Source organism: Pseudorca crassidens, chromosome 20 (assembly GCF_039906515.1).
Source record: "Pseudorca crassidens isolate mPseCra1 chromosome 20, mPseCra1.hap1, whole genome shotgun sequence".
Lineage (NCBI taxonomy): Eukaryota > Metazoa > Chordata > Mammalia > Artiodactyla > Delphinidae > Pseudorca > Pseudorca crassidens.
In genome coordinates, this window is record NC_090315.1 from 2,498,330 (window position 1) to 2,523,766 (window position 25,437).

General features: G+C 43.5%; 1 protein-coding gene across 1 annotated transcript; it reads right to left on the minus strand.

The window, feature by feature from the left end:
* Positions 1-2,841: 2,841 nt before the first annotated feature.
* LOC137215622 (zinc finger protein 585A-like) lies at positions 2,842-20,545 on the minus strand. The gene is made up of 3 exons (XM_067721097.1): positions 18,791-20,545; positions 18,172-18,298; positions 2,842-6,807 (listed from the first exon to the last, which is right to left on the minus strand). The coding sequence occupies exons 1-3, from the start codon at positions 18,794-18,796 to the stop codon at positions 4,037-4,039; spliced, it is 2,904 nt and encodes a 967-aa protein (XP_067577198.1). The 5' UTR covers positions 18,797-20,545; the 3' UTR covers positions 2,842-4,036.
* Between the last annotated feature and the right edge of the window lie 4,892 nt (positions 20,546-25,437).

Genomic DNA, 25,437 nt, shown 5'->3' on the forward strand with positions numbered 1-25,437 from the left:
GAAAAAAATGTTTATTTTTTTTTATAAACTAACAAGTCAGGCTTTCCTGGTGGCACAGTGGTTGAGAGTCCACCTGCCGATGCAGGGGACATGAGTTCATGTCCCGGTCCAGGACGATCCCACATGCCGCGGAGCAGCTGGGCCCGTGAGCCATGGCCGCTGAGCCTGCGCGTCCGGAGCCTGTGCTCCGCGACGGGAGAGGCCACAGCAGTAAGAGGCCTGCGTACCGCAAAAAAACAAAACAAACAAACAAACAAACTAACAAGTCTGTGGTTTTTTGTTATAGTATCCCAAATGGACTAAGACAGTAGGTTTACTGAGAACAAATTCCCTCAGTTTTTGTCTTTGAAAGGCTTTGGTTTCCCTGCATTACTGAAGGATAATTTTGATGGTACAGAATTCAAGGTTGACTTATTTTTCATCTCAGCACTTTAAATATTTCACACCTCTCCTTGTTGCATGGTTTCTGAGGAAATATTGGATATAATTCTTAACTTCATTCCTCAATGAGTATTTTTCCCCTCTGGCTTCTTTTAGGATTTTTTAAATCTTTGATTTCCTGTAATTTCAAAATTATGTCTACATGTCATTTTTTGGCATTTATCCTGCTTAGTACTAAGGTTCCTGGATCTGTGCTTCCTTGTCTGACATTAATTTCTTCCTTAACTAAGTATCTTGGACAACCTAATTGCTACTGAGATTGAGTCTCTAATTTGCTCCAAAGACTTAATCTCTGGGCTTCCCTGGTGGTGCAGTGGTTAAGAACCTGCCTGGCAACGCAGGGGATGGGTTCGAGCCCTTGTCCGGGAAGATTCCACATGCCACGGAGCAACTAAGCCCGTGCACCACAACTACTGAGCCTGCACTCTAGATCTCACGTGCCACAACTACTGAAGCCTGCGCACCTAGAACCTGTGCTCCACAAGAGAAGCCACCGCAATGAGAAGCCCGTGCACCGCAACAAAGAGTAGCCCCCACTCACCGCAACTAGAGAAAGCCCGCATGAAGCAATGAAGACCCAATGCAGCCAAAAATAAATAAATAAATTTATTTTAATAAAAAAAAGACTTAATCTCTGATTCTTGCCTCAAAGGTTGAGCCTTGATTTTTCCACTTCATTGAGGAAATCCCTGGCCTTTACACCAGGCAGGTGGGGCAGAAGGTGGGGAGTTGCCAGCAGGTCAACAAGCCTGCATCCTGCCTGCACTGTCACGCATTGCTCAGGGACCTCCAATGGCAAGAGGGATCCAGAACTCTGGGCAGGGCATCGCCTTAGGGATGAACAATGGAAACTTTAGGGTCCTTCCTAAATCTCCTTGGCAGACGCCAACACTTTTAGGTGTCTCCGGGGTCCTCAGGCCACCACTGCCCTCCTGCCACCCCCACTCTGTGCCGTACATGGCTCACCCCTTCCCCGCTGTCCTGAAATGCCACCTCAGATCAAACATGGCCGGTGGCATGGAGCATGTGGGCCTGAGTAAAAGGCCTCACCAGGTTGGGAACCTTCCCCCATGGTCACCGGCAGGACCTTCCACCTGGTGTTCCTGGGCTCGAGTCCTTCTGAGAAGCCTCACCAGGGATGGAGAGACCCACAGTGACCCCACCAACCAATTGGGATGTCTGGAAAAGCAGCCCCAAGTGGTGGTGAACTCCATGAAGGGTAAATACCTATTGGAGACCATCAGTCAATAATTACAGAAAGGGAAAGATAAAAGGAACTTTGAAGAGTGTTCAGAGAGTGAAAACCCCTTATAATGAACCAGATGCTAAGTTTAGTTTTCCACCCAACATCCAGGGGACCCAAGTAGAATTTTTCAGCTCCTTCTCTGAGAACATCCCACTTTCATAGTGGGAGAATTTATACCTTGGAAATTGGCAAAAGCTACAAAGCAGGGCTAGATTTATTGTTTTACACAATGCCCAGACTTAAGTGATGGAAACAGGGATAATTAATTTTAAAAAATTAGACAAATGATATGATCAGGAATTGTACAAAAGACATACAGGGACTTCTCTGGTGGCACAGTGGTTAAGAATCCACCTGCCAATGTGGGGACACCAATTCGATCCATAGTCTGGGAAGATCCCACATGCCACGGAGCAGGTAAGCCCATGTGCCACAACTACTGAGCCTGTGCTCTAGAGCCTGTGAGCCACAACTACTGAAGCCCACATGTCTAGAGCCCAAGCTCCGCAACAAGAGAAGTCACCGCAATGAGACGCCTGCATACCACAACGAAGAGTAGACCCTGCTCGCCACATCTAGAGAAAGCCTGCGCACAGCAACTAAGACCCATGCAGCCAAAAATAAATAAATAAGAAGATATACAGCATTAAAAAATGCTAAAAATCACAAATCTTGGGCTTCCCTGGTGGCACAGTGGTTTAGAGTCTGCCTGCCAATGCAGGGGAGACGGGTTCATGCCCCAGTCTGGGAAGATCCCACATGCCGTGGAGCAGTTGGGCCCGTGAGCCATGGCTGCTGGGCCTGCACGTCCAGAGCCTGTGCTCTGCAACAGGAGAGACCACAACAGTGAGAGGCTCGTGTACCACAAAAAAAAAAAAAAAAAAAATCACAAATCTCTAGGGTAATGCAATTAAAACCAATTAAAACCTCGCTGAGATAGCACTACTCACTTATTAAAAGGGCTGACATTAACGATTGGCATGGATGTTGAGAAACTGGAACTCTCCTACAGTTTTGATGGGAATGAAAATGGGAAGTCATTTTAGACCAGTTTCTTAGTTTCATCAGGAGTTACACGTTCATCTACCCAGTGATTCAGACACTGCACTGAGTTATCAATAAAAGATAAAAGAAACATAATCCACATAAAGAACTGATGCAAATGTTTGTAGCAGCTTTATTTTCAAGAGTGAAAACCTAGAAATAACCTAAATGCCCATAAAAAGATGAATGGGTAAACTAACAGTGGTACATCCAAATAAGAATACTACTCATCAAAAAATAAAGAGATGAGCTATTCGTTTATATCACTGATGAATCTCAAATAATTATGAAACAAACGAACTCAGAAGAAAAACCCAGTAAACAGCTTATGATTCCAATTAGATAAATTCAAAAAAAATGCAAAGGTATCTATTCTAAGGAAAAGTACATCAGTGATTACCTGGAGAGGTGGGAAGGGCAAGGAGAGATAATAATAGGTCATGAGGTAAATATGGGCAGTATCAGAACTCTGGTGATGGTTTTGAGATTCATACCTAGGTGAAAACTTATTAACTTGTAATACTTCAAACATATGCAGTTTAGTACATGTAAATTATACTTTAATATAGATTCAAAGATTGTCTCAAGATGAAAAAATCTGTATGTCTCACTCCCTTTGGAAAATAGGTTTGGCAACCATATACTGAATCCACTAATGCTCTCCTTGTGCTCTCTGGGGATCAGTCTTCCCTCAGTGATAGCAAATATGAAGAGCAATGAAGTACATTTCTACCTGAGCCAACAGGCATGCTGCCTAGATCACAAGAGCTACATCCCCTTTTCTCTTCCTTTCCTGCCTCTGCAGTAAGGGTCTTGAAGTGAAATTCACTAGAATCAGTGTATAAACTGATCTTGCACAGTCAATGTCACAGAATCTGGATACACTTTTAGAAGAGGTACATTCCATCTAGTTGGCTGCAATGTCCTCCACTCCCTACTAAACCAGAGTTTCTGTACCAATTATGGTTCCCCCTGGACCCAATGGTCTTACAAATAGCAACATTAGCTCAAAGAATTGTGGACATTGGGAAATATAGTTCTCTGTAGACTTGGAGGAATACACACTCTCCAACAGTGCCTCAATACCCTATAATCTCTAATTTGAGTAAGGGAAAAAAATTCATGCCCTCAGAAGCACTTGAGGTGAGATTCAATTCAGACCAATGGCCCCTCAGTTTTCTCCACTGCCTCTGTACTGAACAAGGAAATTGCACATTCCCTGTACATCTATGCCTTTCTCTCGTGTAAACTCTCCAATCCTCAGAAGGATTTGCTCATAAAAGATTTCCCACATTTAGGGCACTCTTAAGGCCTTTCTCTAGTGTGACCTCTCTCATGACAACGCAGTTTGGAGGTGTTAATAAAAGATTTCCCACATTCACTGCACTTAAAAGGCCTTTCTCCACTGTGAACTCTCTGATGATAATTGAGGGTGGAGCTATGAGTAAAAGATTTACCACATTCAGTGCACTTATAAGGTCTTTCTCCAGTGTGAGCTCTCTGGTGTATAATGAGGAGATTTCTTTGGACAAATGATTTCCCACAATCACTACACTCATAAGGCCTTTCTCCAGTGTGAGCACTCTGATGATAACGAAGGCTAGAGCTGCTGGTAAAGGATTTCCCACATTCACTGCACTCATAAGGTTTCTTTCCACTGTGAGTACTCTGATGATAATGAAGGTTAGAGTTGCTAGTAAAGGATTTCCCACATTCACTGCACTCATAAGGCTTCTCTCCAGTGTGATTTCTCAGATGTACACGGAGATGGTTATTAGCGGTAAAAGATTTCCCACATTTGGTGCATTTGTAAGGCTTTTCTCCAGTATGAGTTCTACGATGATAACGGAGGGTAGAGCTAGCGGTATAAGATTTCCCACATTCACTGCACTTATAAGGCTTCTCTCCAGTGTGATTTCTCTGATGAACACGGAAGAGGTAATTAGTAATAAAAGATTTCCCACATTCAGTGCATTTGTAAGGCCTTTCTCCTGTGTGAATTCTCTGGTGTTCAATAAGCCCACACTTACTCTGAAAAGGTTTCCCACACTCACTACATCCATAAAGACCTTCTGTGTGAACTTTCTGGTGTTGAATGAAGCTATTCCTAAGGGTAAAGGATTTCCCACATTTGCTACACTTATAAGGCTTTTCTCCAGAATGAAATCTATAATGATTACACAGATAATAGACAGAAGTAAAGGATTTCCCACATTCACTGCACTCATAAGGTCTTTCTCCTCTGTGAACTCTCTGATGATAACAGAGGTTGGAGCTAGTTTTAAAAGCCTTCCCACATTTACTGCACTTATAAGGCCTTTCTCCTGTGTGTAATCTCTGATGATATCTGAGGGCAGACCCAGACATAAAACATTTCCCACAGTCATTGCACTCATAAGGCCTCTCTCCAGAATGAATTCTCTGATGATAACGGAGGGTACTGCTACTGGTAAAGGATTTCCCGCATTCGCTGCACCTTACACAAGGCCTTTCTCCAGAATGAACCCCCAGATGATAACAAAAGTTGGATTTAGAGGTAAAAGATTTCCCACATTCACTGCACGTAAAAGGCCATTCACTAGAATGAATTTTCTGATGGTAACGAAGAATAGCAGGAGTAATAAAAGTTTTCCCACATTCATTGCACTCATAAGGCCTTTCTCCAGTGTGAGTGCTTTGATGATAATGGAGGTTAGAGCTACTGGTAAAACATTTCCCACATTCACTGCACTCATAAGGCCTTTCTCCAGTGTGAACTCTTAGATGATAATGGAAGTTAGAGTTAGTGGTAAAAGATTTCCCACATTCGGTGCACTCATAAGGTTTTTCTCCTGTGTGAGATCTCTGATGATATCTGAGGGCAGCCCTAGAGACAAAAGATTTCTCACATTCGCTGCACTCATAAGGCCTTTCTCCTGTGTGATATCTATGATGAGAAATGAATGCAGACCTAGACATAAAAGATTTCCCACATTCACTGCACTCATAAGGCCTTTCTCCAGAATGAACTCTCTGATGATATCGGAAAGCATTGGTAGAGGTATAAGACTTTCCACATTCAGTGCATTTATAAGGCTTTTCTCCCGTGTGAGATCTCTGATGAGAACGGAGGGTGCGGTTAGTGGTAAAGGACTTCCCACATTCACTGCACTCATAAGGCCTTTCTCCTGTGTGAGATCTCTGATGATAAATGAGGGCAGACCTACAGGTAAAAGATTTCACACAGTCACTACACTTATAAAACCTTTCTCCAGAAAATACTCTCTTGTGTCGAATGAACACAGAGCTATGGGAAAAAGACTTTGCACAGTCGCTGCACACAGAACTGTTTTCTCCACTGTGCAATCTCTGGGGATATATGAGGACACATTTTTGAGTTAAGGATTTCCCACATTTGCTGCACTTGTCCTGTCCTGAACCAGTATAAATTTTTCGATGTTGACTGATGGTTGAGCTTTGTCTAAAGGATTTGTCACTTCTGCTAAACACATGAAGCCTTTCTCTAGTGTGTACTCTCAGGTGCATAACAAATGCGGATTTGTACCTGAATGTTTTCCCACATTCACTGCACACAAAACACTGTCTTTCAGTGTAGACACACCAGTCCTGAACAAGTGTGTGTTTGGGGCTGAGGGCTTTCTTGCATTCTCCCCAGGTGTGATGATTTTTCCTGCCTTGTGAAGTTGACCCACACTGGGTGATTTTGCTTGGCTTCTCCACAGTATGAGTGGTCTGCTGCTGCAGATGTCCCACGCTGGCCCGGATCTTCCTAGAAGTAAGAGGCTTCTGTGACACTTGGAATCTGTGGCTCCTGAAAAATGAAGCCCTGTGTACAATGCTATTCAAAGGCATATAAAATGTTGTTGCACATGCTCCACATCTCAACAGTTTATGGCTGTGTTGTGTTCCCTGATGCTCGGCCAACTGGAAAATGTCTCTCAAGACTGGACCACACATCTCACAGGGGTGTGTCTTCTGGGAAAATGGAGCTGCCTTAGGAGACCCAGCCTGTGACACTCCTACAGGAACAGTTTCTTCACAGGATGTCTCCTCACCTTCTGCTCCACAGCAGCAACCTGAATGCAAAGAAACACTCTTGAAGTACACGTTGACTCCAGAGAGGGAGCAAACTCACCACAAATGTGCAGCTATCTCATCTAAGAATGAATCTTTTCAAGCAAATGGGATACTTTTCAAGACTAGGGAGCTGGAAATCAGTTTAAGCAGAAGCTGCTGTGCATTCCTGGGTCCTCACAATATGAAAATGGTAGAGACCTCAACAGGGGAAGGATACAAAAATAGGGTGTGACATAAGGAAGAGAAGCAGGGTCTAGGGCTTGTTTCTCTGACCACAGCTTCCTGCAGGACCTTTTCTACTGCTGATGTGAAGCACAGTAGAAGGGTGTGATCAAGGCCATGAAAACACAATCACAACAGATTATGTGCTTTTCGAGGTCAATTTAAGCATATGTTCACACACCTCACAGCAGAACATATGAAAGGCAAGGTTACAGAGTAATAGAGAAAGGGTGGTGAGAGAAATGTGTGAGATGTGGAGTTCAGAGAGGTAGAGATTTTCACTTGGCTGGAAATCACAGTAGAAATGACAAAGTAGTTGAACTGACAGGTTGGCAAAGGGTCAAAGGTGGAGGCATAAAGGTAGAAATGTGGTGTGGACACTGGCAATGGCACCAAAATTCTCGTTGAACAAGGACAGGTTCCTGGTATAGTCTTTGTTGTTTTTTTAAAAAAAGATTTTATATATATATATATATATATGCTGATTGGCTGCGTTGGGTCTTCATTGCTGCACACAGCCTTTTTCTCTAGTTGTGGTGAGTGGGGGTTGCTCTTGGTTGCGGTGCGCAGGCTTCTCATTACAGTGGCTTCTCTTGTTGCGGAGCATGGGCTCTAGGCACATGTGATTCAGTAGTTGTGGTGCACAGGCTCAGTAATTGTGGCTCGTGGACTCTACACTGCAGACTCAGTAGTTGTGACGCACAGGCTTAGCTGCTTTGTAGCATGTGGGATCTTCCTGGACCAGGGCTGAAACCTGTGTCCCCTGCATTGACATGTGGAATTTTTTTTTTTTTTTTTTTTTTTTTTTTTTGCAGTACACGGGCCTCCCATCACCGCAGACCCTCACGTCATGGAGCACAGGCTCCGGACACGCAGGCCTAGCAGCCAGGGCCCATGGGCCCAGCCGCTCTGCAGCATGTGGGATCCCCCCGGACCGGGGCACGAACCCACATCCCCTGCATCAACAGGCGGACTCCCAACCACTGCACCACGAGGGAAGCCCAACAGGCGGATTTTTAACCACTGCACCACCAGGGAAGTCCCTGGGTTCCTGGTATATTCTTAACACGGCCCTTATGTCACACCCTCCCCAGCTGTAATTCACCAGAACCAGGCCAACTCTGAGCCCACCTTGCCATGGCTAGAGTCATGTCCATCCCATGATTCACAAAGGACTCTTCTAAGAGTCCTTTACCTTACTTTGCCCTAAGCCCTAACTGTGCAAGTACCTGGAACCAAGCACTGAAAGAAAAAGAACAAGTGAATGGCCAGCACTGTCCCAGAGCAACTCAGCACACAGCAGACCCAGGAAAGAGCACAAGGTGAGTGACGTCAACAAAACAGTAGAATAGGAGATACCGCCCTTCACCACCAGTTAAACAGTTATTCATGAAGGAAATTAATTAGCCCTGGAAGGCTCGAGAGTCCAATTAAGAACACACTACAACAGAGTGGAGCATAAAAAAAAGGAGTATGCACACAGAAAGGATTTCTGGAGAGACTGTCTTAGCAGAGACATCTGGAGATGACTAGGAAATGGAGGCCAGGCTATCACTGGGCTACCTCTATCAGCCACAGGTTGGGTGCTATTGCAGTCCCAAGTGGCCTGCGCTGCAGAAGACCCCAGTTGCCTGCTCTACAGTGGACACTGGAGCTTTCGCCACTGAGTTATCCAACAACCATGACCATAGTGGATGCCCTGGTGAGTATGAAACTACTGGGCCACCCCTCAGTTGGACCTGCTGTACCAATCCAGGATCAGGGCTGCCACACCCCCCAACCCTGTACATGTCCTGGAACCAGAGGTGCTGCACCTGCTGTGTGTGTCGGCATTCCAGACCCTGACTCCACAGCTACACCATGTACTCCAGTGTGTCAGGCACTGGAGACAAATTCACTATAGACAAGCCAGCTCCACAGACCCACAGCCACCATCTACATGTGCAGCCAGACACAGACTCCATAGCTGCTCCCTGCATAGTCACACATCACAAACCAAAGCCAAGGGCTTCCCTGGTGGTACAGTGCTTAAGAATCTGCCTACCAATGCAGGAGACATGGGTTCGAACTCTGATCCAGGAAGATCCCACATGCCATGGAGCAACTAAGCCCATGCACCACAACTACTGAGCCTGCACTCTAGAGCCCACAAGCCACAACTATAGAGCCCACGTACCACAACTACTGAAGCCTGCGCACCTAGAGCCCGTGCTCCACCACAAGAGAAGCCACCACAATGAGAAGCCTGCTCACTGCAACGAAAAGTAGCCCCTGCTCACCACAACTAGAGAAAGCCCGCCCACAGCAACGAAGACCCAAGGCAGCCAAAAATATAAATAAAATAAAAATAATAATAAAAAAACCAAAGCCAAGGCTGCTGAAGGCTATCCAGTGACCCAGACTCCAGAACCACTGTCGCTCCACAAGTGCCTGTACACAACATCCCAGTTCTGTGGATGCTCAACAGGTACCCACATATTAGACACCAGTGCCACTACAACCAATAGGGTTCCCAAGAGCCGACTGGGCACCAGGAGGGATCCCCTTGCCCACAAAGTACTCCGTAGGAGAAAAAGAGATCAGGAATTCCTCAGCAGCCTTCTCCACCAAATTTGGACACCCTCAGCCTGGTTGATTGAGGACTCCTGATATCTTTGCTGACACTGACTTCAGGTGAAGAAGCTGCACAGAGACCAACACAGCTGGACCTTCCCTGGAGCCAGAATGACCACAGCCCAATGTTGCACTCACCATCAGTGGAGGTCTTTCCCCACCAACACTGTAATGTGAAGGGAAAAAATGACTACACCATCAAATCAGCAGACATAAATGCAAGGCTACAGGAAACACAAAAAATCAATGAAACATGAAACCAATACAGAAATACCATAATTTATCAGAAACCACACCCAAGGAAATAGAGATCTACAAACGGTCAAAGAATTCAAAATTATTGTTTGAACAAAGTTCAGTGAAGCAACAAAACACAGATAGACAATTTGACAAAGTAAGGTAAACAATACACAAAGAAAACAAGTTGCTCAACAAAGACAGAAATGAAAAAGAACAAAATTGACTGGCCGAGGGTGCACTGAGAGACAGTCCCTGGCTGCCACACCTAAGAGCTGCAGGGGACAGGTTCACCTTTATCCAGTTGCCTATAATACCAGCACCCACTAGGCTCATGAACGTTGGCTGAGAGGAACAAAAGGATGGAGAAATCACCCCACACTTTCAACCAATGATACTGCAGTTTCTAGCATGCCCACTCTCCGAAAAGACACTCAGATGTGAAGAATCAACAGATGAATTGATAAATGAATATGTGGGAATTGCCTATCAAACTATTGATGGGATTTTTTTTACTTTTTTTATTGGAGTATAATTGCTTTACAATGTTGTATTAGTTTCTGCTGTACAATAAAGTGAATCAGCTATATCTATACCTATATACCCTCCCTCTTGGACCTCCCTCCCAACCCCCATCCCACCCATCTAGGTCGTCATAAAGCACTGAGCTGAGCTTCCTGTGTTTTATAGCATGTTCCCACTAGCTATCTATTTTATGCACATAGTATATATATGTCAATCTTAATCACCCAATTCATCCCACCCTCCCCTTCCCCGCAGTGTCCACATGTCCATTCTCTACGTCTACCTCTCTTTTCCTATCCTGCAAATAGGTTCATCTGTACCCATTGATGGAATTATTAATGTGATACCACAGGCAGCTAAGAAGACACATCAAAATAAAAAGAAATGGAGCAATACCAGATCATTATATATATGATCACACACATACATATACATACAGACACACAACAAATAAATCCTCTTAATACCAGTAGGGTGTCAACTAATATGTGGTAAGGAAGACTGTCTCTACACTGACTGGCCTTATTGCACTGGTTTTTCAGCAGGACAATTCTATTCGGTTTCTGAAAGAAAACTTCCTACAGCAATGAAATAGCACAACCACCTTGTGTTTTAACAGTCTGATCTTACCCATTACCAGAACAGTTTATGTGTTCTTACACCTTTGGACTTGTATGGGTATTAAAATCTTCAAGAATAATGAAAGCAACCAGAACCAAAATGGTATATATATGAAGTATATGCCTTAGGCATCTATTTTGAGACTAGATGGAAACTAGACGGAAATATTGAAGACACTTTTAAAAAAATTTATACAGCAAGTTGTTATTAATCTATTTTATACATATTAGTGTATATATGTCAATCCCAATCTCCCAATTCATCCCACCACCACCCCCTGCACTTTCCTCCCTTTGTGACCATACATATATATTAACTCATATATGTGGAATCTAGAAAAATGGTACAGATGAACAGGTCTGCAAGGCAGAAATAAAGACACAGATGAAGAGAACAAAAGTATGAAGACCCATTTAAATTGCAGGAAGGATGCTTTGCTTTTGTCAAAGAATTATGAATATAGGCTTAAGCTTCAGAAGTTTCTTTTAATGTACTTTTGTTCTACCTTTGTGTTCTGAATGTTCAAACACAAAATTCTTGTATTAGAAGAGGCATTTCAACAAATATCTGTTGAGAAAGAGTAGTCCCAATAATCTGATGACTTTATTTCTTGTTTACCTAAAAGTTAGTCATTTGAAAGTTCGTTTAGATTCAAGATCCTTGGTACACTCACATGTTAGGACTGATGAAAATCATTCCAAAAGAGCTATACTGGAATACATGTAGGAAATGCTTTGACTAGTTTAATATAAAACCGTATAATAAAATGGAAATTTCATGTACTTGCAAAAATTCTGAGTTAGTAAATTACTTTCATCTATAGGGCATGAAGCCTGTTGGTAAAATTATTTTCATTTGTTGAGCATTAATTGTAATAAAATGATGACACTCTTCCATTTAAAACAAACAAACAAATGAGCCCACAGAAATTTTGGTGCTGAAGAATACAATGAAACAAACAACAAAGCACAATGGAGAGAGTATCAACAGTGAATTTTATCAAGTAAAAGTAAAAATCTAGGAACATGAAAACAGGTGTTTCAATTATCCAGTGAGGGGGAGAAAAAAGGAAAAGAATGAAGTAAAGAAAGCCTATGCGGATTATGAAATATAAAGCAAAACATTATTTGTATTTTTAGAGCCCTTGAAAGATAAGACAGAAAGTGGTAGTAAGCACATTTAAAGAAACAATGGTTGAAAACTTTCTAAATCCAGGAAGAAGAGTAGATGTCCTGATGCTCACAGGTTTGATCAAAGGGAACTTCACTGAAGCACATAAAAAAACTGTCAAAAAGCAACTACAGGGACTTCTCTGGTGGCACAGTGGTTAACACTCCACGTTCCCAAAGCAGGGGGCTCAGATTCAATTTCTGGTCAGGGAACTAGATCCCACATACATGCTCCAACCAAGAGTTCACATGCCACAATTAAGGAGCCTGCGTGCTGCAACTCAGAATGCAGCGAGCCACAACTAAGGAGCCTGCCTGTTGCAACTAAGACCCAGCACAACCAAATAAATAAATAAATGTTAAAAAAAAAGCAATTACAGAGAATTCCCTGGTGGTTCAGTGGTTAGGACTCAGCACTTTCACTGCTTGGGCCTGGGTTCAATCCCTGGTCGGGGAACAAAGATCCCACAAGACTTGCAGTGCAGGAAAAAAAAAAAGGCAATTACATATTATTCAGTCATTAAAAATTAATGAAATAATGCCATTTGCAGCAACATGGATGAATCTAGAGATTATCATACTAAGTCAGGTAAATCAGAGAAAAAAACAAATATTATGTGATATCACTTACATGTGGAATCTAAAAAAATAATACAAATGAACTTTACATACAAAACAGACACAGACTTACAGACAAAACTTATGGTTACCAAAGGGGGAAGTGAGGGAGGGATAAATCAGGAGTATGGGATTAACAGATGGACACTGGCATATATAAAATAAACAACAAGGATTTACTGTATAGTACAGGGAACCATATTCAATACCTTGTAATCAACTATAATGGAAAAGAATTTTAAAAATAGATATATAGATATATACATATAGATCTATAACCGAATCACTTTGCTATACACCTTAAAAAAAAACAATCACAAATAGAAAATTTTGAAAGCAAGCCATGCAGCACAGCCAAAAACATAAACAAATAAAATAGGTCTCAAGATATATATATTTTTTTAAGTGAAAAATTTAGAGCAATAAATGCTCATGTTTAGAAAAAGAAAGACCTCAAACAAATTTATGTCTCAAGGAACTAAAGAAAGAACAAATTACACCCAACATTACCTGAAGAAAGGAAGTAAGAAATATCAGAGCAGCAATAAATAAAACCAGAAACTAGAAAAAAGAGAAGATAAAGAAACAAGTTCTTTTTTGAAAAGACAAATAATTGACAAGCCATTAGGTACACAAAGAAAAAAGAGAAGACTAAAAAATACCAACACCCATTTATGATTAAAAACTCTCCAGAAAGTGGGCATAGAGGGAACCTACCTCAACATAATAAAGGCCATATACGACAACCCCATAGCAAACATCATTCTTAATGGTGAAAAACTGAAAGCATTTCCTCTAAGATGAGGAACAAGACAAGGATGTCCACTCTCACCACTGTTATTCAACATAGTTTTGGAGGTCCTAGCCACAGCAGTCAGAGAAGAAAAAGAAATAAAAGGAATCCACACTGGAAAAGAAGAAGTAAAGCTGTCACTGTTTGCAGATGACATGATATTATACATAGAGAATCCTAAAGATGCTACCAGAAAACGATTAGAGCTAATCAATGAATGTGATAGAGTAGCAGGATACAAAATTAATGCACAGAAATCTCTTGCATTCCTATACACTAATGATGAAAAATCTGAAAGAGAAATTAAGGAAACACTCCCAGTTACCATTGCAACAAAAAGAATAAAATACCTAGGAATAAACCTACCTAAGGAGACAATAAAAGACCTGTATGCAGAAAACTATAAGACACTGATGAAAGAAATTAAAGATGATACAAACAGATGGAGAGATACACCATGTTCTTGGATTGGAAGAATCAACATTGTGAAAATGACTATACTACCCAAAGCAATCTACAGTCAAACTACCAATGGCAATTTTCACAGAACTAGAACAAAAAATTTCACAATTTGTATGGAAACACAAAAGACCACGAATAGCCAAAGCAATATTGAGAAAGAAAAATGGAGCTGGAAGAATCAGGCGCCGGGATTTCAGACTATACTACAAAGCTACAGTAATCAAGACAGTATGGTACTGGCACAAAAACAGAAATATTGATCAATGGAACAGGAAAGAAAGCCCAGAGATAAACGCACACCCATATGGTCACCATATATATATATATTTTTTTTACGGTACGTGGGCCTCTCACTGTTGTGGCCTCTCCCGTTGCAGAACACAGGCTCACAGGGCCAGCCGCTCCCCAGCATGTGGGATCTTCCCGGACCGGGGCACGAACCCGTGGCCCCTGCATCGGCAGGCAGACTCTCAACCACTGCGCCACCAGGGAAGCCCTGGTCACTTTATTTTTGATAAAGGAGGCAAGAACATACAATGTAGAAAAGACAGCCTCTTCAATAAGTGGTGCTGGGAAAACAGGACAGCTACATGTAAATGAAAGAAATTAGAACACTCCCTAACCCCATACACAAAAATAAACTCAAAATGGATTAAAGTCCTAAATGTAAGGCCAGATACTATAAAACTCTTAGAGGAAAACATAGACAGAACACTCTATGACATAAATCATAGCAAGATCCTTTTTGACCCACCTCCTAGAGAAATGGAAATAAAAACAAAAATAAACAAATGAGACCTAATGAAACTTAAAAGCTTTTGCACAGAAAAGGAAAACATAAACAAGACAAAAAGACAATCCTCAGAATGGGAGAAAATATTTACAAATGAAGCAACTGACAAAGGATTAATCTGAAAAATTTACAAGCAGCTCATGCAGCTCAATATCAAAAGACAAACAACCCAATCCAAAAGTGGACAGAAGATCTAAACAGACACTTCTCCAAAGAAGATATACAAATTGCCAACAAACTCAAGAAAGGATGCTCAACATCACTAATCATTAGAGAAATGCAAATCAAAACTACAATGAGGGGTCTTCCCTGGTGGTGCAATGGTTAAGAATCTGCCTGACAATGCAGGGGACGCGGGTTCAAGCCCTGGTCTGGGAAGATCCCACGTGCTGCTGAGCAGCTAAGCCTGTGTGCCACAACTACTGAGCCTGCGCTCTAGAGCCCATGAGCCACAACTACTGAAGCCCGCGCACCTAGAGCCCATGCTCTGCAACAAGAGAAGCCAACGCAATGAGAAGCCCACGCACCACAATGAAGAGTAGCCCCCACTCGCCGCAACTACAGAAAGCCCCCGTGCAGCAACGAAGACCCAATGGAGTCATAAATAAATAAATAATTTTAAAAAAAGAAAAAGCTACAATGAGGTATCACCTCACAGCAGCCAGAATGGCCATCATCAAAAAATCTACACACAATAAATGCTGGAGATGGTGCGGAGAAAAGGGAACTCTCTTGCACTGTTTGCGGGAAAGTAAATTGATACAGTCATTATGGAGAACAGTATGGAGCCTCCTTAAAATATTAAAAATAGAACTACCATACAACCCAGCAATGCCCCTATTGGGCATATACCTTGAGAAAACCATAATTCAAAAAGAATCATGTATCACAATGTTCATTGCATCTCTATTTACAATAGCCAGGACATGGAAGCAAACTCAGTATCCATCAACAGATGAATGGATAAAGAAGATGTGGCACATATATACAATGGAATATTACTCAGCCATAAAAAGAAATGAAACTGAGTTATTTGTAGTGAGATGGATGTAACTAGAGTCTCTCATACAGAGTAAAGTAAGTCAGAAAGAGAAAAACAAATACCGTATGCTAACACATATATATGGAATAATAGTAAAAAAAAGATTCTGAAGAACCCAGGGGCAGGACAGAAAATAAAGACACAGATGTAGAGAATGGACTTAAGGACACGGGGAGTGGGAAGGGTAAGCTGGGACAAAGTGAGAGAATGGTAATGGACATATATACACTACCAAATGTAAAATAGATAGCTAGTGGGAAGCAGCCGCATAGCACACGGAGATCAGTTCGGTACTTTGTGACCAGCTAGAGGGGTGGGATAGGGATGGTGGGAGGGAGATGCAAGAGGGAGGAGATATGGGGATATATGTATTTGTATAGCTGACTCACTTTGTTATAAAGCAGAAACACACCATTGTAAAGCAATTATACTCCAAAAAAGATGTAAAAAAAAAATAATAAAATTAATTTTGCAAAAGAAAAATCAGAAATTAAAAACACATTACAACTGATAACACAGAAATGCAACCGATCATTAGAGACTATTATGATGAGTTAAATGCCAACAAACTGCATAACCTAGAAGAAATGAAAACAGTCCTATGAACAACCAAGACTGAATCATGAGGGAATTCCCTGTTGGTCCAGTGATGGCATGAAAAAAAAAAAAAAAAGAAAAGAAAAAGAAATGAATGGGATGAAAATCCCAGGACCAGATACATTCACTGGTGAATTCTAGAAAACATTTAAAAAGAATTAGCATCAATCCTCCACAAACTTCCAAAATTGAATAGCATCAACAACTTCTGAACTCATTTTATGAGGCCAGCATTACCCTGCTACCCAAGGACACTACATGAAAAATGCAGACCAATATTCATGATGAACACCTAAACAGAAATCCTCAATAAAATACTACCAAACCAAATTCAACAGCACAAGAAAAAGATAATATACCCTAATTAAGTCTGATTTACCCTTGGGTTGCAAGGATGCCTCAAGGTACACAAATCAACGTATGCAATACCCCACCACCCTAGCAAGTAGAGTATAAAATCGTATGATCTTTTCATGATATAAACTCTCAACAAATTCGGTACAGAAGGAACAGACTTCACCATGATATACTCCATATAATATGACAACCCACAGCCTACTTCATATTCATGGTAGAAGCTAAAATCTTGTTCTCTGTAATCAGGAACAAGACAAGGACTGTCACTTTCTGATCACTTTTATTCCACAGGGTACTAAAGTCTACACAGAACAATTAGGCAACAAAAAGAAATAACAGATTTAAATCTGAAAAGCAAAGTCTTCTCTGCAGATGACATGACCTTATGTATAGAAGACCTTAAAGAGTCTCCCACCAAACTGTTAGAATGAATAAGCAGAATCAGAAAGCTGCAGGATACAAAATCAACATACAAAAATCACTCGCATTTCAGCACAGTAACAATGGACTATCTTGAAAGAAACGAAGAAAGCAATCGCAGTAATAGCATCAAGATCAATAAATACTTAGGAAGAAAATTAACCTAGGAGCAGAAAAATGTGTACAATAAAAATTATAAAACACTAATAAAGGAAATTAGAGATGGAAACAAATGAAAATACATCCAATATTCATGGATTGGAAGAATTAGTATTGTTAAAATGGCCATAAGGGAATTCCCTGGCAGTCCAGTGGTTAGGACTCCATGCACTCACTCACTTCCGAGGGCCCAGGTTCAACCTCAGGTCGGGGAACTAAGATTCCCAAAAGCCTGACTTCCCTGGTGGCGCAGTGGTTAAGAATCCGCCTGCCAATGCAGGGAACACGGGTTTGAGCCCTGGTCCGGGAAGATCCCACATCCTGTGGAGCAACTAAGCCCGTGTGGCACAGCTACTGAAGCCCACGTGCCTAGAGCCCATGCTCTGCAAAAAGAGAAGCCACCGCAATAAGAAACCCGAGCGCCACAACGAAGAGTAGCCCCCGCTTGCCGCAACTAGAGAAAGCCCGCATGAAGCAAAGAAAACCCAATGCAGCCAAAAATAAATAAATCAGTCAATAAATTTACAAAATAGCAAGGACTGGGGCTGCAGGAGAGAAGATGACAGTGCAAATACCCCAGCCTTCTACCTACCACAACAACTACACAGACTACTGGGGAAACAAGCTGTCTCTACACCACATGGGTGGACAGAACACGTCCTTCGGGAAGCGGGGGTGAGGGTGAGGCAGGATACAGAGCATAGCCCAGGTCACTGGGGAGGGTGAGGGTCTTACCCAGCGAGGATATAAGTGCATAGATGTCCAGCGTCACACTGAGGTACAGGCGTCTCTGAGCCTCATCAAGAAGCTTCCACTCCCCCCAGGAGAAGCGCACAGCAACATCCGGAAAGGTCACACCACCCTGTCATGAAGGGGATAGATGAAAGCTTGAACATTCTCCCTCTGAGAACCCACAATCCATCTCCTCATATATCTATTCCAGTCATCCTCCACCAGAGCTCCCCACCTGAGAGAGGATGCCAGGTCCTGGTGCAATTGACTCCCTCTGTCTCCTCACAGCCCATTAATCACTTTGTTCAGTCCTCAGCAATAACAGGTAGGGGGCACATAGCCATCTAAGCTCTAGGCTTGACCTGCAATGTCCCGTCCCTCCAGCCAAGCAATTCCCCTGGGGTCTCCCAAATTGTGGGAATCCAGACACAGCCAAATGTCAGCTCATGCTTCACCGGTACAGCCTCAACAGCAGGGCCTGGGGGCCATCAGCTCACACTTCCTCTCCATGTGCACATCATTCTGTAGATGACATTTCTCTCACAATTTCAGACCCTACAGTTGCGCTTCCACAGCACTGCCACATCCATGCACCACACCATAGAATTCTCCCTGAACATACCCACATATTTGGCGCTTGGCATCCAGAGAGGGCTTGAGAAATTCAAACAAGATTCGGTACAGGGCTTCCCTGGTGGCGCAGTGGTTGAGAGTCTGCCTGCCCATGCAGGGGACACGGGTTCGTGCCCCAGTCCGGCAGGGTCCTGCATGCCGCGGAGCGGCTGGGCCCGTGAGCCATGGCCGCTGGGCCTGCGCGTCCGGAGCCTGTGCTCCGCAGCGGGAGAGGCCGCAGCGGTGAGAGGCCCACGTACCGCAAAAAGAAAGAAAGAAAAAAAAAAAAGATTCGGTACAACCCCAGTCCTCTAATGGATCCAACACCAGAGTAAGCCACAAACGCTGCTTAGAAGATCTCCCCAACTGCCTCTAATCTTTGCTTCATTATTAGCCACCCAGAACCACATGTGAATTTCATATTCCCTCAACTCTCTTCAACTTTTTTTACTGCCAGTTTTGCCCTTTCAGCAGCCACAACACTCTTCTCTGTCTCAACTCAATCTTTGTAAAAACAAAACAAAACAAACAAAAAAACCCAGTCCTAAATATCTCCCTGCCAGTCACAGTGACCAACAAATGACGACATTTGCTGCAGACCATATCCACTAGCAAGCCTCAAACGTCCCACACCCCGTCAAAGCTCACCACAAAATTCTGGAGAAGCCACATAGTAGTAATACTAAATAAGCAACAGACCCAGTCTCACTGCCTTCTTGTCTCAATTACTCCTAAGTCTCCTCAGCTGTCACTCGTCCACTCATCCCATGGAAGCCTCGGCCTCCCGCCAGATCAACCTCTCTCCCATACCGTTCCCACTGCCACTTCTCTACCTCACTTGGGTTTTCAATGCCCAGCAAACCCAACCAGGCCCTGAGCCAGAGAACCACTCCTCAGCACACACCAGTCTTTCTGACCTACTAATACCATGGCCACTATAACCTGCATGCCCCCTAATTGTGAGACAGCTCCACCCTGGTCCACACAGTAGACATCACTTTTGAAAATTTCCATTCCTGAACGCCTTCCCCAGTTTTCCAGACCTGCCTGTCCAGCTGCCCACTTGTTGCCTACACTCACTCTTCTCTGAAACATCTCAGACTCTTTAACAGAGCCAAAACAACCTTGTGATATTTCCAAGGAAAATTAACCTGCTGCTGACGTCCCCATCCAGTTGATGAAGTTTTCATCCCTTTGTCTAATAAGGGCCAAAAACCTTCCGGTCATCCATCACTACTTCCTATCTGTCATCAGCAACACCCACAATTGGCTTGGCCTTTCTCCAAAACTGGATCCAGAACTTATCACACTCCAGGACAGTCACTCTGGTCCATCAACACTCACCTAGGTTATTGCAATTAATCTTCCTGTGTTTCCTGCCTCCCCCCTTTCTCCCACAGTTGATCTCTTGTCTGCAACTAGTTGTAGCCTCTTTTGATCTGGGGAAGACCACCTCCCACCTGCGATTCAAACCTCATATTACTTGTATAACAGATAGCCAACTTCTCAAGCAGCAACAGTGCAGGCTTGACTCTGGTCCCACTGCATCTTGCTTCTAACAGAAAGCACAGAGTTGCTGTACCCCGGTCCCGACCTCCAACCTTTCCGTGTATCCTCCTCTCCTCCTGTAACCCTCTTCTACACGCGACCACGCACTATCTGTCGGAAACAGAACTCCACCCACGACCGCCTCACCGTCCTGGACACCGCGGCCGGGGCTGAGGGCAAGTGAGCAGGCGCCCCGCACTGGGGGCTTCAGTGTCTGGTGGGGTGAGGACGGTGAGGGCCCGGAGGACAAGCGTTTACCTGAGGCGGGTCCCTCAGCGCCGCCGCCATCGGATTCTGTGATCTCAGAGGGCTGGGAGCGGCGTCTCTTATTCCGGGTCTGGCGCGCGGCACCCCGGACTGCATCGCCGAACTTGACACGCCTCTGTGCAGCGGGGACACAGCCTCCTTTCGGACCTTCCCGTTCCCGACCAGCGAGCCAACGAGAGAGACGCCAAAATGAGCGCGACTTGGCTGGCTAGGTGGTGTCCCCTTCCTCCCACACTACGCCGTGAGGACAACAGCCCCCGACAGAGGACGACGGTATCCGAGCACAGTTCCCTGCTCCGCCGGACCCCCCACCAAGCAAAATGATCGCCAGGACAGGATGCCGGAGGTCCCGCCCCTGACGCATGCTCACTCGGGGAAAGCCCTCATCCTGATCCCTCATTGGTTCATGCCTGGTGTCTCTGTGCCTAGGCTCTTCCGGGTAATATCGTTCTCAGAGCTCTGGAGACCTCAGGGAAGGGTGTTCTACATCCTTACCGCCAGAACGTTGGCTGGGAGGTACCCCGAGGAATGCGGGAGAAATGGTGCTCCTACCCAGAGGGAGGGGCTTTGCTCCTTGTGAAAGGCGTGAAGAGACGTTGTTTTAGACTCCTTGAAGTTCAGCCTGCTCTCAGAGGACAAGTCTATTATTTTAGACGTTTCCAAATTCTATTACTGTGTGGGCAGAGAATTTTGCCCCCCCCCCACCCATTCCACTTCTAAAAGGATCAAGCCAGCCCCCACTGCAGCCGTTCCCCAAAGGTGTGCCCTGAGGGGAAATCAAGATGGAGAAAGGCAGGAAGCACTCTGTAATTTGGACAATGACCCTTAATAGTTAAGATGCATATCTAAGGACGAGTTTCAAGGAAGCCAGATTCTTGCATCTTCTCATACACAGAAAAGCACTGAAATCATTAACTTGAGTTGTCTGTTCTTTGTGATTACCAGCAGTCCCTTAATGTTCGACTACCTGTTTTTTCCAGAAAAAAAAAAAAAGCAAGAAACAAAAAACTCCTCTATATCCTGGATTCTCCCTTACCTCTATGGAGCAGTTCCTCAGAGCGATCTGAAAGGTTGTCTCCAGAGCTATAGTCCTGAGTAAGATCCCTGAAAAAACTAGAAACTTTTAGGTTGTGTGTTCCTCTTCAGTCCACAACTGAGGTAAGCGGCACATCGTTCGACAGAGCCATTCAGACATAAATGAGTACATACATAGCTGGAAAATTGATGTTACTGCTCTCCAATACTTGTAGCCTGAAGCATTAGAGTCACTTTTGTGAGTTTCAGTGTGATTGGTTAAGAACAATAGAAAAGATCCCATTCAGGTCCTGACTGGCAAGAAAGAAGAGGGATATGTTAAAAAACAAACAAACAAACAAAAACGTCAACACCGGGTTTCAGAATCAAAAAAAAAAAAATCAACTGAGTAAATTTTAAAAATATAATTGGCTTTAGAGATTGGTTCACGAATCAAGCATCATCCCATCTAACGAATGAGCAGAGGGGAGCTCCAAAGGGCTACAGAACAGGAAAGGTTTTTTTAAGGTACAACGAGGAAGTCATCAATAAAAAAGATGATTTAAGGTTTAGGTAACCTACTTTTGGGGAATGGAAAGGGTCTATGTGCCAGGTTACCTCATCTTCCCTTGGGGGGATGGAGAGGCCCCATGTGACAGATTACCTCATTGGTGCCAACCAGAAAATTCTTAACTGACTGGTTAAGGCTACATTCCCAGGGAAAGTTGAAGCTTCAATTAGGTTAGGTATCAAGGCCCAATTTTGTGTCATGGCCTATCATAAGTAACCCATTTTGAGCCTGTGGTTTTCTTTTGAACAAATGGTGGGCCATCCTGAAAAAGATGGACAACAAGGTCTGCTTCTGGTTCCACGCAAAACCTCTCTCTTGCCTGTATAGTTAGGGATTGTCTCACTCATTGAGGAACACTTTTATCCATGTAATACTTTTTATCCATATCCCCAGATACATGCAATTCCTCTTAGGAATCAAACAAAAAGCAACTTAATTGATGCTAGTTTGGGTAATGCACAGAAGGTGTGATTTTTCAGTTGAAGCACATATGCAAAAGGCAGCACGTGAACCCTGAAATAAAAGGGTATCTGAACCCCATGATCTCATCTTTCTGCTAGGAAGTGATGATTATTTCTACAGGCCCTGGTATGACGTTTTGTATGTGGAGTTGAGATTATCTCAGAAAAACAATTGCAAAATGTGCATTTCAGAAAGAAGTTAATAATGTTTATGTAGTTCTTTAAAGACAGTAGCAGAAATAGCTCTAAGGACACATCAGTAAAGGGTGAAAAAATTTCAGACATGTTTAGAAGGAAGCACTGTGAAGTCAAAAATGATAGAATCAAGCTGAGCATGTGATTGTCCTAAACATTAATAATTGTGTGAATTTCATCTCCAAAATGTGATTCTTTCATTCCTGAAAACATGGAGCAATACTACTTTGCAGTGATAGTTAAAGAGGACATTAAGAGTACCTGGAATAGGGACTTCTCTGGCAGTCCATGAGTTCAATCCCTCGTCAGGAACTCAGATCCTGCATGCTGCATGATGCATGGGGGAAAAAAAAGTGCCTGGAATAGTAAAAGTAAGAGAGAAATTGAGGTGTCATGTTTATTCGCTGCTCTAACAAATGATCATCGGGCACAAACTGGATTTTCAGGATCTTTTTCTAGGTGCATGTGAGAAATTAAGGCACAAGAGAAACAAAGATCCTGCCTTTGTGCAGTTTCTATTATGTTTAAGAAAACACAAGAAACATGAAATAAGAAATACTAAATTATATAGTATGTTAGAATATGTTGCAATGGAAACAAGGAGAGAAGGCGATTTTCCTGAGCAGAGGGGAGGGGATGTAATATTACACAGAGCAGTAAGGAAGACTCCTTAATAAGAGCACAACTGAGCAAGGATGAGCCCTGTGAGGTTTTATGTTGTTGTTCTATTAAAAGATAAGTGAGGTACATTAAAAATTTGAGGAGATCTTTTGAGCAAACATCAGTTCAAACTGGACAGCCCCAAACCAAACTAGGGGAAAGACTTTTGCAGAGCAGGAAGGGAAACAAAACAAGGAAATTATTTGATTGCCTCTAGCTTAAGGCATAGCCTTATTTGGGAAAGCCTAGTGGGCTGTTTTTGATCAGTTGTTCTTAAGTTTCTATTTCTTCCCTTGGAGGCATTTACAAGAATTTACTCTGGTTCAGGTTTCCCTTTGCTTACAAGGCTGTTAAAACATTGGAGCCACCTCAGTCTAATGGCTTCCTTGTTTAATTACAGTTCCAAGCAAAAGAAGCAGGTGCTACATGGTTTCAGTGTGTGGGGCTCCCACAGGTGTCCTCAGGAGGTCCAGTCCTTTTAGCCATTGGCCTGCTTGGCTCACTGCAGAGACTCTCACTGGGTGTCCATTAGAAAACTTAACTCTGCTGTTCTCTTAGAGTCTGCATATCTACAGCCCCACAGACTGGGGCTGAGAGGCAGGCAGCCTGGCCTTTCTGAGACAACTTCTCACAGTTTCATCTCTGCACTGACCCTATCCATTAGCATCACCTAGGGACCCATTGGAAATGCTAATTTTCAGTTCAGAACTCAGACCTATTGACAGACACCTTGGAAGAAAGGTCCAAGTACCAGTGTTTTAAGAAGCCTCCAGGGGCAACACACCATTGTAAAGCAATTATACTCGAATACAGTTGTTAAAAAAAAAAGGCGAAGCCTCCAGGGGCTTCCCTCATGGCGGCGCAGTGGTTAAGAATCCACCTGCCAATTCAGGGGACACGGGTTCGAGCCCTGGTCCGGGAAGATCCCACATGCCGCGGAGAAACTAAGCCCGTGAGCCACAACTACTGAACCTGCACTCTAGAGCCTGGGAGCCACAACTACTGAGCCCACGTGCCATAACTACTGAAGCCTGTACGCCTAGAGCCCATGCTCCACAACGAGAGAAGCCACCACAATGAGAAGCCTGTGCACCGCAACAAAGAGTGGCCCTGCTCGCAGTAACTAGAGAAAGCCTGCATGCAGCAACAAAGACCCGATGCAGCCAAAAATAAATAATTAATTTTAAAAAAATTTTAAAAAAAAGAAATCTGGACTTGGTTCATCACTGGTTCCTTCTGAGGCCTTTCTCCTTGGCTTGTAGATAGTGATCTTCCTTTCTTCACATGGTCTTAATTCTGTGCGCATCTGTATCCTCATCTCCTGTTTTTATAAGGGCACCAGTCATATTGCATAAGAGTCCACACTAATTACCTCATTTTAACTTAATTACCTCTTTTTAAAATAAATGTATTTATTTATTTATTTGGCTGCATTGGGTCTTCATTGCTGCGCGCATGGGCTCTCTCTAGTTGCGGTGAGTGGGGGCTACTCTTTGTTGCGATGAGCGGACTTCTCAGGGATTCTCACAGCGGTGGCTTCTCTTGTTGCAGAACATGGGCTCTAGGCACGGGGGCTTCAGTAGTTGTGGCATGCGGGCTCAGTAGTTGTGGCTCGCGGGCTCTAGAGCGTAGGCTCAATGGTTGTGGCACACAGGCTTAGTTGCTCTGCGGCATGTGGTAACTTCCTGGACCAGGGCTCAAACCTGTGTCTCCTGCATTGGCAGGTGGATTCTTAACCACTGCGCCACCAGGGAAGCCCAACATATGAGGTTTTTTTTTTTTTTTTGGCTGCACCATGTCTTAGTTGCGGCACGTGGGATCTTCATTGCTGGTGCGGAATATTCGTTGCAGAATGCGGGATCTTTAGTTGTGGCGTGCGGGATTTTTAGTTGCAGCATGCGAACTCTTAGTTGCATGTTAGTTGCGGCATGTGAGATCTAG